The following is a 15,982-nucleotide window of genomic DNA, read 5'->3' as shown; positions in this document are numbered from 1 at the left end:
CTCCAGAACCGCTGGAGGTCACCTGCTGGGGGAACACCACCACCTCGAGGGCCGTCAGGGCTCGGCCTGCACTCAGCACTGTGCAGAGCAGCCGACCCTTGGTACGTACCTAAGGCATCTTGCAAGTATTTCTGTCCCACCAACTTCAGGTATTCCTCGATTGCTTTGGTGGCCAGTGTGTTCTCCCTGAAAATGAGATGCTCATTCTCACCACAGCGATCAACTTCAGACATCATCAGGTCAGTCAAGAAATCCTGGAAAGCAAAGCCCATGGTGGGTCACCAGGTACAACACATCCCATGCAGCTCTCCCAGCACACGGGGAGCGGAGCGCCGCAGTGTCCCCGTGCACACAGTGCTGCTCCTGCTCCCCACAGAGACAAGAGCAGAAATCAGTCTCTGCACAGTGACAGCATCTGCACCCCCAAAGCGATCCACTCCAGGCCTGCACCACATTTACCCCTCCATCAGTTTCAGCTTTCTGATGGGTCCCATTTTGGCCTCGTGTTTTGTGGATGAAGTACTTTTCCCACTGTTCAACACGGCTGTGTTTGTACCAAACTGCAGTGGCTGCAAACTGGGGGCATAACCTGGGTGTCGTGAGCTGTGCCCCACAGTTAATGGCTGAGAATCAGGCCTGCAATAAGCACCAGGGTTACCCAACGTCCTATTTCCCAGTACCCATGAAAATAAACAGCACTGTTACAGCACGCATTGCGGGCGCTTTGCTGGGCTGACTTGCACAGAACCAAATACCACACAATTTCATAATCCTCTGTGCTGCACAGAGATGGAAGGGGTGAGCAAAGCAGTGTGCACACTGACAGCTGCCCTGTGCACGGCTCTGAGCTCCTGAATTGCAAACACCAATAGAAAGCCAGCATCTGAGACTGAGCTCTACGTCTCCCTCAGCAACAGCATCAGTGATCAGAGTGTCACGTAACTCCCAGTGCATTCTCTTGAAAATCCACTGTGTGGTGTAATGTTTAGTGTGCTGTAGCTAGAACTAATGCAGGAGAAATGCCACGCAGGTTTTAATGCTAACACACATTCAGCTCCCATTCTCTACACTGCTCATGAGAAAATCCTCCCACCTATGCTGCTCACCTGGATGCACAGCAGGCCGGGCTGCCAGCACCCCTCATCCTGCATGAAAACCAAGTCCCAGTGCAGGAGGCAGGAATGCTGACCTACAGCTTCACTTCTGTAGCCAAGAGCACCTTTTCCAAACCACGTTACTCTAACACTAAACAACTTGCTCGGGAATAACCTTTCAATGAGAAATTCTCCTTCATGCAGCAGGAGCACACAAGATGTACATAGCTCATTTCTGGGCATGGGCAGCAGGCACTCCTGGAGGTGCTGTGTAGAGCTGCAGCTCCTGCACACTGCAAGTCTAACCAGGTTCAGAAAGCAGCTCCACCCCAACACATGGCGGCACGTTCTGCTCGCCTTCCAACCTCTGCTGAACCCCAGGTGTGACCTGGAATCCTCAGGCTCACACTGGGACGCACTGCTGGTCCATTCCAAGGCCAAACCACAGCACCTACACAGCTCTTCATTACTGCGCTGCTGCCCCAGGTGAAGCCAAACCCAGGCTGCAGGCAGAGGCACGAATCCCTCCATGATTTTCTGCCATTTTGCCCCTTTTATCAGCCAAGCCCGAATGAAACTTTAAACTCCTGCTCAAATCCCTCTAGCCGCTATCTGGGTACCTCCATCACCTTTATCTCCCTGGTTCTCTCCCAGGATGCGTTTCAATTCCAAGCCACAGCTCCAGCTGACACAAGGTGCTGATTCTTAATTAGTAGCTGCTGACCTTGGCTTTGCTTGATTCTCTTTCCTGTCACTTTCCCAACATACTAATTATCTCAGGAGCACTGAGTTTTACTGCTCCTCCTCCAGTCAGCTGAGGACCCGTGCTGCCTCCCCCTGAGCGCAGGGCTGCAGAGCTGTGGCAGGACGTGGGGACGCAGTGCCAGCTCCCACACAGAACCCAGCTGCCTGCCAGAGCTGCAGAGACCCGGGCAGCAGGTTCTAGCCAGCAGCATGCGAATTTTGATGATTTCAGCTAACAGGCAGAATTCACTAGAATTAAAAATGAGTCATACGTGACTCGAGACAAAGCCAGGAAATATCCCTTCAAAACGTCTGTGGCAGTCACTGTCCCATACGGAGCACCAGCAGCAGCTCAGCAGGTGAGAGAACAGCTCTGCTGCCTGGGAGCAGCCAGGAAAACTGCCTGCAGCCCAAGAAGCTCCATTACAGCACAGCAGCCACGGCTGGAGCACGGTGTGCTGGGACAGCCCTGCCACCATCAGCAGACAGGCTGTGCCACAAGGCAGGGCTTCTCAGCAGCCCGGCAGCTCCCTGGTGACACGGAGCCAAGCCAGCCAGCCCTGAGCCGTGCTGCAGAGCCAGGCACTCCAGGAAGGAGCACTGATTGTGGCTCAGCCCTCCGCACCAAGGAGCCGCATCAGCTCCAGATCACATCTGCCATCTCTGCCTCAAGAACGCCAGCAGCCAACACTCGGAAGACACAAATGGAATGCAAATACTTGTTGGATCCTTCTGGGGGCTTCACTCACCCACATACAAGTCTCCAAATAAAATGCAATAACTAAAGCCAATAAACTCCCTGTTTGTGAACAGCAGAGATCAGTGGGGGGTTGTTTTTAGTTAGGGCCCCTGGCAACGGAAGAAAATTAGATGCTTTATTTCATTACATCAGAGTTTAGAGGGGAAGGGAAAGGCCTACAGTAAAAATTAAGGGCTGTGGCAGTGCTCTTCAGGCTCGCTCCTGCGATTATTGTAGGGATATTTGTCCCAACTGGACATTGCTGAACCTGTGCAACCTCAGTCACCACACATATGCTGATAAGGAGGAACAACTCATAAATAAACAAATTAAGAGCATGACAGAGCAAGACAGCACCAGCTTCCAGCACTCCTCCAAGTAGGAGCTACACTCCTGCACTGCCCCAGCAGCCCCGCACTGCCCAGACACAGCTGAAGGTGAGCCTGAGGCAGAGAAACAGCAGCTGGGAACAGGGGCTGCTCCGGAGAGGGCCTTGAAGGGGAAAGGCTCCTTGCAAAGTGAAATCCACTGAGTGTGAAATTGACACCTGCTCAAGAAACAATTCTACACTGTGGTGCCAACAGGGCCAAGCAATTGGGCTAATTGCATCACTCAAGCACACAAAAGCCAGGAGAAGCAGCTCCTTCACAAGACAGAGCTGCAGAAGGCAGCCAGCTTTGTCACCACCCAGTCCAGGCCCTGCCTGCAATCCCACACCTGTCCGGGTCCGACAGCACCAGAGGGGCAGCATCAGGAACCTGCAGAGGAGCTCAGGGTGCCAGGAAAGGTCCTGCAGCACCAGTCCTGCAAGGACAGGCACAGGAGAGCAGAGAGGGGCTGTCGGTGCTGAGCGAGCTGCTCTGTTACTCAGCGCCCAACCGGTGGATTGGTGGCGAGGTCTGGGGGTTCTCCACATAGCAAGGCTCGTTAATAGGATTGCCTTCACCTTAAGAGGATTGAATTGATAGAGGTAATGAGATTAGTGCTCATTTCAGAAAGCAGCCCAGAGTCCAGCAGGGCTTTTATGCAGCAGTGAAGAAGGAAGCCCTGGGAGGAGGTCAGGCAGGAGGTGTGGAGCTGCACATCACAGCCCAGCCTCAACCCTTTGCTGACACGCGGTCTGCAAGGAGCTGTTCTGGAAAACACCCGTGGTGCTCCTTCTGCTCAGCACAGGAGCTCGTGCTCCAGCACCTCTGCTGTTACTCATTTTCCTTGGGAAACAGAGGGGAAACAGCACCACAAGGGTTAACACACAGGCAGCTATGGCCATGATGTTCTCACGGCAATAAGGAAACCCAACTGCAGGACACGCCATCAGCGTGAGAGCAGAGCAAGCACCACCTCCCTGAGCTGGCAGCAGCACAGCCCTGCTGCACAGCACACTCCTGCTCCCACACTGCACTCCCCTTCCAGCCTCCTGACCTGCCTGACTGCTGTGCCTGGGGGGAGGGCAAAGGGGAGCGGGCGTGCGCATAACACTGAATAAAAGCTTTATTAGCTTGATTATGGCTGCTGTCTAAAGCAGTATGGGGGAGACTCCTTGCAAGGGAATGATGCCAGCATCACCTATGGCTGCAGGTGTGCAGCAGCCTGGCTCCCCAGGCTGGGACACACAAGCACTGATCCCCATCAGGCAGTCCTACACGCAGGCTGGGCAGGAGGCAGGGAGACTGCAGCAGCCTCACGTGGAGGAGCGAATGCATCTGCTTATGGAAAGCAAATCCTTGCGGCATAAACAAATAGGGACACATGTTTATTCTTCACTCCATTCACACCATAATAAATATTTATTTCAAGTGAGCAGCTGGTTAGTTAGAGCTTTGTCTGATGCTGGATTTCATCTACCAACCATTTGGACAAGGAAGTTTTTTTTTATATATTTATGATTATTAACTGAGCTGCAAAAGCTGTGAGAGAGCCCTGAAACAGACCTAAGCGAGGGAAGCATTCTGCAGGTGCTGAGAGCCCCAGCCCTTCTCCCTCTGGGAAGGATGCAGCCTGCCTCTCTGTAACCACATCACACAGCCCACATCAGCCTGGGCTAATGGCAGGGCTCAGCACACCCAGCATTTTTAATTACCACTTTGTGTGTTTTGTCTGTGGGCTGAAAAACACATCAAAATAGTCAGGCATCTCACCACACCCTTATAGGTAACACTGGTGCCTGTGATGACGGGAGGATGGCAGTACCCAACACGTGGAAGATGCAGGGCAGTGCCTCCTCTGGGCCGGCCAGCCCTCAGCCAGCCTGCCTGCACTGCCACCTGTATCAGAACGCTCTTCCCTTCTCCCCACCTTGGCAGCTGCTCTGGGCTTTCTAGCCATACCCTGATGCACTCCGAGCCCTCATGCAGCTCTGTGGGGGTGAAGCTTTTCCCTTTCCCAAGCAGAGATCAAAGGAAGCACGGCCTCTGACTCCAGGGAGGACTCTGCTTTCATTTCCCATCTTTTAATCTACTGTGATAAAGAAAGGAAGCTCAGGCTGATGCAGTTATTTAAGGGAGAAGATGCAGTTGCAGCCCTTGCCCCCCTGCTGCCAACACCATGCCTGCCTACAGCTCTGACCAGCCCCATTAAAGGCTCCTGGCTGCAGCACAGCAGGCACTGACAGGAGCCGGGGGCTGTGCAGGGCTGCTCTGTCCGCAGGGCTGCTGGGGCAGCAGGCACTGCCATGCATGGCTGCTCTGCCAACCTGGGGGACCACTGTGCCTCAGCAAGGGACTGCACTGCACCCACAGTGCACAGCTACAGGAAAAACAGCACCTGAACACCGTGAAGGCAACCAGCTGCTAACACATCTCCATAGATAACCTGCCGGACACTTGTTTCTCACTCCAGCTGTAATTGCTGCGTTAGTGTCACCTACAACAGCCAAGAACCACAGAAAGTACTTTATCAGTGAAATGAATTAGCAACTGCCCATCACCACATCTGTGCTCTTCAGCTCAGAGAGCTCTCTTCCCCACGGCCCCACAGAGCCCAACACAGGCACAGCGGAAACCCAGGCGGGGCTGAAGTCTGCTCAGGGACAGGAGCACCACGATACCAGCACAGCCCATCTGCTCTGCATGGGGCTCCACGCTGGGCATGTGGCCATGTCACACACACAGGGTGGGTGGGTGCTCTCCTCTCCCATTCATCTATTTTTTTTCTCCCCTTGTCGCCAGCTTTTCCTTTTCTCTGCTTGTCCAACTCCTCCACGAAGGAGCCATCACCCGGTTCCCATGCTCCAGTAACTCCTGTTGCTTTGACAGCTCTCTCAACCCTGTGCTAACGCTGATGGCAGATGACAGGCAGAGAAAGCAGCAGCTCCATTTTAGGGGGCAATACATCACGTCTGTTTACTGTTTGCAGCATCCCCCGTGCAGAGCCTCTGGGATCTCGAGCACTAGGACAGACACGAGCCTGAAACATCCCTGCTCTCTCCTGAGCCTCGCCAGCACTGGAGAGAGAAGGAAAAAGCAGCAGCAGTGACAACAGCTCTCAGATACGCATGCACACGGCTCACAGTGCCCGACATCGGGGTGACACTCGATGCCTTTTGCACCAGAGTTGTGCCAGCCACGCTCAGAGTTCTTCCGGGTGATTTTATCTCAGCCATAGCTATAGCATCAGTGCCACCAGAGCTGCAGTGAAGGGCAGCTTGGCTAGCAGTATCAGCAGAAGGCAGGGCCAGGCCCACAAAGCATAGCAAGGCCCTCCCAAAGGAGCAAGGGAGGGGACACCTGGGGTGCTCTCGTGGCATTACAAGAACAGGATCACACATGCCCCGAGCTGCTCCTGTCTCCATGGAGTGGGGCTGCATACCTCACTGCGTGCTCTGCAGCCCCATCCCAGGGTCAGGGAGGCTTAGGGCTGCTATTTTCATTCCCTCTGCAGCAGCAGGACCTCACAATCCTCTCAGAGAGCTTCTCCAGCCTTAAACTTATCCAGGAGGCCAAGCCACTTCTCTGTACAACAGATGGTAATTAAATCTAATCCATGAACCCTGTCATGATCCCAGGCAACAGCAGAGGCTGCAGAGGAAGACTGAGTCTCACAGTGCCCCTCAGGTGAGCAGCTTGCATTTCCTCCACTCTGCTAAAGCTCTGGAAATGTTGCTCTTCCTGAAGACGTGCTGCAGAGCTCAGGGAGACACTAACAAAGAAAACTGTTGATGCTCTGACTTGGCTGTGCTGGCTTGTGGACACGCAGCAAGGACACACCACAACAACTCCATGCTCTGCGGAACTCAGGGCTCTGCACTGCTCTCCAGAGTAAGGGGGTTTCCAGCTCTGCTCCTCTGCCTTCGCTCCCAGGACCTCTACTAGCAGTAAATCCTGCTCCCTCTTCTTCCTCACTTGCTTCTTCCCCAGACCCAGGATTCCCAGCCACAAAGGACGGTCACACACTGCATTTCTACCACTCACAAGCTGGCCAGCATCAACTCCCCAGTGAATCCTGCCCCAGGAGTGCCCCAGGCCCTCCCACACTGCTGCCTCATCACATCTCTTCTGAAAGCAACAGGACAGGCCCCAAGGACTTGAGACTTGAGTGCCTGGAGGTGCAGTTTACTTTGAATTCTCATGGCACCCCCTTGTACGCACTCACATTTGGTGCTGCAGTGCTGTACAGCAGGGAAACCTTCTGGGATCCCACAGGAACACCCAGCACATGCCAGCAGCATAGCTTAAGCCAGCACTGCTCACACTTCATTCCTGAGAAGCGCCTTCTTCCTTCCTGTTACATTTGTGCCTGTTCACAGAATAGAAGTCTGGTCCCTAAGCCTCCGGAAGCAGAGAAAAATGACTAAAGTTGGTATCTTGGGGTCCTACTGATCTCCTTACTAATTAAGCAATTAGCAGTGCACACGCTACCAACTTGCTTGCAAGAAAAAGCAAAATTACACTGTATTAGTGATGGCTGAGACCAGCTGAAATGGTGACTTCCAACAACCCAACCCAAGTGACTGCTCCTGTCCTCTCCCCTGGCAGCTAATGGGTGCCACAGGCTCTTACCTTGGCCTTGCCTGTGCTCTGCAGGATGTGCACCAGCGCAGACGCCATCTCCTCTTTGTTCTTCACACTCAGCGAAGGCTCCAGCACTGAGCACAGCACCATGTAGTTGTTAGTGATGTACTCGGCGAATTCCTTGTACATCTCCATGGGAAGAATGCTCATGCTCTGGTAGCGGGACTTAATGCGGATCATGGGCCCTGGGGATTTGCCCTTCCCAGGGTTGGGGCTGACCACAGGGTACCACTTCTCCACAAACTGCCGTCCCGTGACAGAGCTGACAGGGATGTTCACTTGTCCGATGAAATTGGTCTTGTCCTTCTTCTTCTTCTTGTCAGTCTCTTTGTATAAGTGCACCGTAATGTTTTTGAGCGATGGGAGGTTATTAAATTCAAAGTGCTCCCCCCAGAAGACATTATCAGTTTTCAATTTACAGGTAGTTCGTGCATAAAGAACATCATCCAGGCATAATTCACACAAGTACTTTTTCTTAGCTGGCAGGTCCTTGGCTTCGATAATCCATAACTTTAACATATTCTCCACTCTTCTGCTGTTGTCCTAGAAAAAAAGATGCAACAAAAAAAGGTCAAGAAGAAAAACAAAGCCATGCATAACAAAACTGGAGATAGGTGTTAATTATTTCAGATGTGCTAAATGAGCAGAGGCTTAATTACATTTTATTTTAAGGAAATACTGGCTCTCAGGAATTTGCATAATAATGCTACTTATGTTAATTTTCCAAATATCACCGTGCTCTCCACATCTGCTGGTGCCAATTAATATAAGCAACAAGGAAGACAAAACCCCTCCGCATCACAAATGGGCCAAATCCAATTCACCACCAAAAGGACCTCAAAAGAAACCTGAACGAACCCAACCAATGACTAATGGCCTTTGCAAAGCAACACCAGTGTCACAGGTATCACACTATTACCTTTCTGATCCGTACAACCATTTTGCAGCAGCACTGCAATACATTTTTATTTATTTTTGAGTGTAACAGAGCAACAACAAAGGGACCCCAATGCACACCTAGGGATCGTCCCATCCATGGCTGGAACACAGCTACCTCTGACATGGAAGAAGCACTTGCAAAACCTCAATATTTTAAGGCAGAAGTCCAGAGCATCCAGCTAAGAGATGGAGAGGAATTACGGGACAGAGTGAGTCATATGCAGCAGAATCATTACAATTCAGAAACAGAAATTTGGCCTGGAATCACTTAGATAGCATGTAACAAAGGATACTGTAGATCTTACACAGCTCTTGGCAATGCTGACCTCATGCTGGAAGAACACCAAGGGGCATTTGCAGCACTGACTTATGGGCTCTGCAGAAACCTGGTTTGGACACCCCTCGTGAAATTGCAACCAAGGCTTATTCTGCTTGGGTTTGCAGTCTGGGCAGGAACATCTCTGCTGCGAGCCCTCAATGGGGTACTGTACTGTACTGTAGGTTCAGGAAGTACACACAGCAACTATACAAAAGCACTGGATTCCTGACAGAAATATCAACTCTGACACTGAGAGTTTATTGTCTACAAACTCAAACAAAGATGGAAAGTTAGCCATCAGCTAGCGGCATGTTTCAAGATGAGGGCACCCTTCCAAATGAGTTTCCACTGAACACTGCATCTCAAAGACACACTGAGTGCCTCACCCTCCCTCACATTCCTCAGGCTTTTCTCACAGTGTGACCTTCCAAACCTCACAGCTCCTTCAGGCCATCACTGCCAGGCCCCTGTGCTCAGAAAGGCACTGGAGCACTGAACTCCTCGTGCAGGACACACTGTGAGGGGCAGAAGCCCACCTTTGCCTCTGCTGCTCCCATTCTGATGAAGGAAATCTCTTCTGCTGAATAAGGAACAATAAGCTCAGACATGGAGGGCTGTGGCTCTGCTAGCAGCCTGCCAGGCCCAGAGCTAACCTGTAATGCAGTTATGTGCCTCTGATGCAAGGAACAAATTTACAGGATCCCATCATTTGTGTCTTCTCTGATCAGCAGAAAATGACTTGTTGATGGAGCTCATCAGCTGTGAAATCCTGCAGCTGATGAGCCTTGATCAATCTTTGTTAGCTAACTCCAGTGCAGAGAGAGGGAGATGCAGCTGTAGAATTTATTTTAGGACGTATTTAGTCTTAGTGGGTCATAAAAACACACAACTGCCTGTAAAAGTGAAAGCTATGTTCCACTATTGCCTCAAAGAGCTCACTGTGATGTGCCACCTGAATATCTCCATCACTGAAGTTGACAACACAAGAATTGCCAGAGTCAGAAAATGTGATGTGTGAACTCTTCATACTATTCCCTGGTTCTGCTGGCAGCTACTGGCCATCTGCCCCAGCACTTTGAGGGAAGTCCTACTTAAGTGGCAAGTACCATTAGTAACAGAGCAAGACTGAAGACTCTCGAGAGCTGATCATGTCTCAGCAAAAGCTGAAGCTGCACGTGCTGAGAAAAGAAGGAAGAAATAATTGGCACTTTCCTGTAAATATAATTGTGGAAGAAAGCAATATGGAAAAAGGCTGACCCACAATTACACTTACTCACTGAAATGACAATACCTCCCCTGCTGCTACTATGCACTGGGCTATAAAATGCAATAACGAGGAACTGAACTATAACAGAGGCAATTCCTCATAGCCACTACCTTATTTGGGTGCACGGCACGCCGCAGGTTTTCCATCCATTTATCTCTCTCTGCTGCAGAGCGACACGAGAAGCACTTACTTCCTGATGAAGTCGTCACCTACAGGGAAAGGAACAGGATTATGTCTTGACCAGCACACTGCAGACTGTGATTTGGGGGAGAGGGGGGGTTAGGAAAGGTGAGAGGGATTTGTTTTTATTTATTTATTTTTTAAATTTAAGTAAACAGCTTTACCCAAGCATGAAGCAACAGCCCCCTAAGGCCAGCAGAAAGACAGGGCAACTCTGTATGTCACAGAAATAATCACAGAAGCAAATTCCAATTACTTCTCCTCTTCCACACCAGAAAACACAAGATAATGGGCCCTGTGCATGTGATGCTTTAAACCACCACGTTTCACAACCGAGAGAGTGAAAATCCTTAAATGAGCTAAAGACAAACTGCAACCACTCGCCATTCCTCCAGACTCAGCCTGAAACTCCCAACAGCAGTCACCATTCCTTGCTTTCAGAAGAGCACCTTCTGGACCCCAGAGCGGGAAAAAAACATTTTTGGTTCTGAGCTCTGTCCCGAGCATCATATGGATTAGTGATCTTCAGGAGATATTGATTATCTTCATAAAGAGAGTATTCTCATCTCAACAAGATTGCGAATATGCTGGAATACTACAAAGGTAAGGAGAGAATCTGTTAATAAAACTCACAAGTAGGTGACCCCTAAAGTCAGATAAAATCCTGCCATTTTTAAAATGTCTCCAGGACTGTATGCTTCGAGGATACTCAAAGTGCACTACAAGGGGCCTCGGTGGTGCAGCACCAGAGGATGACAACCAAGTTCCATTTCACACAACAGCTGTTTCACCCAAAGCGTTCAGATGACTTTCCAGGGTGAGGCTCACACTGGCAGTAAGCAGCACAGCCACCTGCAGGAGGACACACCAGGCCAGCAGAGCCACCATGGCCGGGCAGGGGCTGGAAGGCCACGCGAGCAATGGTGACCGCTTCCCCAGCAGTGCTAAACCTCCCCCCTACATCCCCTCTGCTCAAGGAGAGGCCAGGATGAAGTTGCTCGGTTTTAAAGCCCTGCAGCAGTCTTTTCTTTCTCCCCACAGACACAGGACTTTGGTTTGCTAACACAGGAGCAGAACCCTTCCATCCTGACTGCCCCTCCTGCTCCAGGTCACCAGGATCCCAACCAGCAGAGCCAGGAATAGGCCCTGGGAGACTGGACTGGCAGAGTCCCTCAGCAGGCTGAGCTGCCCGCTGTATATTTAGCACACACGGCCTCCGCGGGGGCACCGGATGGTTTTGCTGACTGGAAGGTCTTATAAGGAGAAAGATGATGTTGAATCAATTTAAAAAGCAGTCAATGGGGAAAACAAGAAAATACTGACTTCCAAGCACTCAGCAAGTCAGTAAAAAAGCAAGTTTCACAGACCTTAAAGCAAAACAACCCAAGGCAACCTTCAGGCACTGAGGAGGGGAAAACACTCGTGCAGTTCCACTACTCCTGGCCCAGAGAACCACGTAATGCAGCACACGGTGCTCGGCCCGACACCACTGTGCCTGCCCACCACCCAGTGCGGACCCAGAAAGATCTGCAAACTCATCTCACATCCGACCTGCGCAATGTTTGAAGGAGCCTCTCTGGAGATGCACGACCAAGGCATCAACACAACATGCCATTTCGCTCTCACCCAAGCCCTTCCCTCTGGAGCCTGCTGATGAGTAACCATCAGGTACAAATCAACGTCCCTTTTGTTTCCCAGCATTCTTCCCTTCCTCTGCAGGATCTGCAGAACAGCAATTAACGTGTTCTCTTTTCTGTATGACTCTCCTTTATCCAACTCGCTTAAAAAAGGAATTTTCTTCCTCCTTACAAGTGCATGACTTGTGTCATTTCCCTCTCAGTCAACTTTCTTCAAGTACTGTTCATATCCCTTCCTCTGCTCTTGTGTGCTGAACAGAATTGATAAACAACTCTTATATTATGGATGTCACATCTATTTTCCATCTAGCTTCATTTTATCTTTCTTGAGTGGAATATAATGGAGGCCATATAATTTACAAAACTGTTTTCTCCTGACCTGCCACACTTGCTCAATTCTACAGAGAATGAACAGCACCAGAGAATTTATATCTCAACCCATTCCCTCAATTCAGAGTTCCTGTTTGGGGCTATTTTTTAATTTATTTATTTTTAAGACTGTTTCAGCATTACCTGCTTACATTTTAAGATGATATTTGAATTCATTTATTTCAAACTGTGCTAGTTCCAGAGGAACCTTCCCCTGTCCTGTCTGACTCCTGGATGCTGGCATGCCTGTCTTTGTGCATCTCTGCCCATTCTAGGAGTGTCAGCATCCCCACCAGCCCCTACAGCACAGCACTGCCCTGTTTCATCTACTCCTTGATGTTCAAGTACAACCAGGTTACCTTCTGTTCAACACACTGACCATCTTAATACTGCAAGAAAACCATTTCCTAATTCTGTGTTCAGGCACTGCCACAAGCAATAATACTTTTCCACCCATGATGCATGACAAACCATTCCCAAAAGGTATGGCACTGTGTTACCTAACAACAGGCTTGTTTGTACGTGTTTCATTGCCTCCTGCTAGCGCAGACCTAGCCATGAGCCGTAACAAAATGCATAAGCCATGTAAAAAATACCCTAAAATACAGTTTTTACTTACACAAACAAGAGAAGTTTGAGTTTTCTGGACAAAGTCCTCAACACTTCCACTGACAAAAGCAGTCTTTGTGACCACAAATAACGTTTTGTAAGCTTGGAATAGAGAAGAACACCTTCTGATATCTGCATGAACATGAACTACATGTTTATGCTCTGCTAATACACAATGCTAAGCAGTCCAGCACCCGTGTCACGAGCATACCCTGCTGTGACAATGGTTACACTGCAAAGACCTGCTCTGCTTTGTGGATATGCTCCCCCTTGGAAAGATGAAGTAATTTTCTGCCCATGGAATCGTCTCTGTGTAACGATTCAGAGCGGAAATGCTCTGTAACAGCAAAAGCCCACGGCACGATCCAACGCCCAGCTCCCCAGCCAGCTTTGTTACACGGCACACAGATGATGTGCTCCTTACCTCAAAGCAGTAGTCTTGTCCCAGGATGCTGCTGTGGACCGGCTTGATGACCACTTCTTCCTCCATGCTGAGATCCAAAGCCTCAACAGCACTACTGGGACTGAGCAGAGACTCGTGGGAGCGCGATTCTTTCAGCCTCGGCATTAGATGGGATCTGGAGGAAAAATGCAACCGTATCAGTGGATGCTTTCCTGCCCAGAGAAATGGTGAAGCCTATCTGTTAACAACAACTGCAGAATATTCCTATGAATTTTTTGCTGCGAGATAAGAGATGGCCCAGAATAGCATCCCCCTGTGCACAGGCACCCTTCCCCCCGTCCAGGCACGCATACAGCTGTACCACAGATGCAGTCAGTGTGCAGATTCTCACTCTGTAACCAACAATCTGAGGACTCGTGTGCTCCATCCTACTGTCACACACGACCCCAGGATGGGAGAGTGTGGAAAATAAAGCCATGATAGCCCTATCGATTGATCTAAATGCTCCGGAGTCCCACTGGCAGCATTTAGCAGCAGGGAGCCCACAGACAGCAAGCAGCACACCATTTTCAGAGGCAGCCAATACAATCAATGGTACTGTAACTCTTATAGCAAAATCAGAGTGCTCGAGGGGGGGAAAAAAAACAAAAAGAAAGATAGCTAGATACTCCCATGGAAAACACAAGATAGCCACAAAGTGGCAAGGGAAAAATAAAGAGAGCAGAGGGAGCAGTTGCTTTCTCTGTAGTCTGCACCACATAAAATGTTCCCATGTATGGCAGCTCACAAAAGCTCTGATCTCAGCAAACTCTGACCTTTCAAACCTCTGGCAAGTACTCTGAGTCTTCCAAAGAGACCATGTGTAGGTCTGTCTGTCCAGAAAGAGCATGCTGCTCTATTCAAAGGCACGGAAGGACAGAAATAAAGGCAACTTGAGATATTCTCAGCACAGTGCTCCTAATATTCTCCATCAGATTGCTTTGCCTGTGAGTATTGAGTTTTGTCAGTCTCCAGAACAAAGCTGACCAAAACACAGAAATGTCAATAGTGCATGCAAAATTCATGGCTTCCAGTGACTCACATGCCAAGCGCAATCTTAAGAACAGCCAAAGTCAAGTCTAAGATAAACAGCACTGGAAGATTTGGCATTAAGACTCAGGCCACAGTCAGACCCGGGGTGATAAGGACCAGCCTGCAGCGGGGTCATCCCACCCAGGCTGCATGATGGCGTGGATGGAGGAGACTCTGCAGGGCTGATGGCCAGGACCAGCATGGTGGCACCTGCTGAGGGGTCTGCAGAGACCCGCATGGCCACACGGGCATCTCTGCTCAGGGAACAACCAACAGCCCTCAAATGTTAAAAGCCCAGGGTTAATACAGACCCATACGGAATCACAAACAGTGGCTCAGAAGCAAAAACCTCTCCATCCCATCAGCAATTCTCTAAGCGGCCCATTCACCCTGTATCTCTATAGTGAATAAATTGATCTTTAAGAACAGAGCACAGTCATTCCCAGTACTTTGTGGCAATTTTACACTATTTTCACAGAAAAGGATCCATATCGGCTTCCTCTGAGCAGTACTGTAGATGAGCTCTAGGATGGGCAGATGGATCAGGTTCCCCCCGGGCGCTGAGCACCATGCTAACACCTAGCAGCCCCAGAACAGACAGCTCAGCCCCAATAAGCTCAGCACTGGGCATCCACAGGAAGGCTTCATTCTGTAATTTACAGATGAAATTAGAAGAGCTAAGCAACTGAGCTGGGACTGCACTCGTCTGGGCATATAAAAATATTGGTAACCCAAACCTACAGCTGAGGAACTGCATGCTGTAACGCACCGAGCCCGACTGCTTCATGCTGGCACAGATTTTTTTGTTGAGATTAAAACAAACCAAGGGTGTTTTTCATCCAAAATTACTGCAGCTGCAAGGCCACGGTTGGGAGTGCAGATGTGCAGCACAAAGAAGCACCACGCAGGAGCTTCTTGGGACACATTATGTTCTCACCATATTCAATAAACATTTATTTCTACCCCTCCATACTCCGCATACGCCTCTGGGTATCCTCAAGCTAGCAGGTGCCAGCCATTAGAGGCTCTTGCTTGAGATTCCAGATGAAGGCTGAGGTCTCTCTGCCAGAGGCTCCCAGGGGCAGCACCAGCACCCCCAGGCCTGGTGTCACTGCAATGGCCGGGCCCTGGGGAGCACAGCAGGAAGCGAGTGCAGGGAAGGACACTGCGTCCTCACATCTTCACACTCTGACCCAGAGGAGAAAACATTTCCCACGACTGTTAGTGAGGAACAGGACATCAGCGGCATGAGCCACTCCCTGGAAGATGCTTGCTGCCCGTCCCAGCTCCACACATCCCACTGCAGGCTGCAGGTTGTTCCTGGCTCAGGGAGATTCACTGCCCACCCCGGGACCCTTCGGCTTCACTCAGGGCCAGGCAGGACGTGGCTCCCTGTGGTCGCAGAGCTGCACCCACAGCCCCTCCTGCAGCAACAAGTGCAGAAATAACAGTAAAACAGCATCCCGGCTTACATGAGCTGACCAGATCCAGTCCTTGCACCTTTGTTTTAATACGGTGGGAACAGACAGCTGCCCAAAGACAACTCACAGCAGGATCCCCTCTTCCAAGCAGCACATGCAGTTCTTTTGCCACGGGCCTTAT

At 50.3% G+C, this 15,982-nt stretch overlaps 1 protein-coding gene across 5 annotated transcripts in view; it reads right to left on the bottom strand.

The window, feature by feature from the left end:
• LOC122166731 (DAB2 interacting protein) overlaps positions 1 to 15,982 on the bottom strand; it is an 89,841-nt gene that overhangs the window by 23,507 nt on the left and 50,352 nt on the right. For all 5 annotated transcript variants that reach the window (XM_042830724.1, XM_042830723.1, XM_042830726.1 and 2 more), the window contains exons 2-5: positions 13,331 to 13,484; positions 10,222 to 10,320; positions 7,575 to 8,129; positions 110 to 254 (exon numbers count right to left, since the gene is read on the bottom strand). In XM_042830724.1, coding sequence (XP_042686658.1) covers positions 110 to 254; positions 7,575 to 8,129; positions 10,222 to 10,320; positions 13,331 to 13,474 — 943 coding nt within the window. In that variant the 5' untranslated portion in view covers positions 13,475 to 13,484. The remainder of the gene's footprint in view (positions 1 to 109; positions 255 to 7,574; positions 8,130 to 10,221; positions 10,321 to 13,330; positions 13,485 to 15,982) is intronic.

The sequence above is a fragment of the Centrocercus urophasianus genome, unplaced genomic scaffold (genome assembly GCF_019232065.1).
Source record: "Centrocercus urophasianus isolate 14NV4802_14NV808 unplaced genomic scaffold, USGS_Curo_1.0 seq_34, whole genome shotgun sequence".
In the NCBI taxonomy this organism is placed as follows: Eukaryota; Metazoa; Chordata; class Aves; order Galliformes; family Phasianidae; genus Centrocercus; species Centrocercus urophasianus.
Note: the sequence above shows the minus strand (reverse complement) of the source record. Positions and strands in the feature narration are given on the sequence as shown.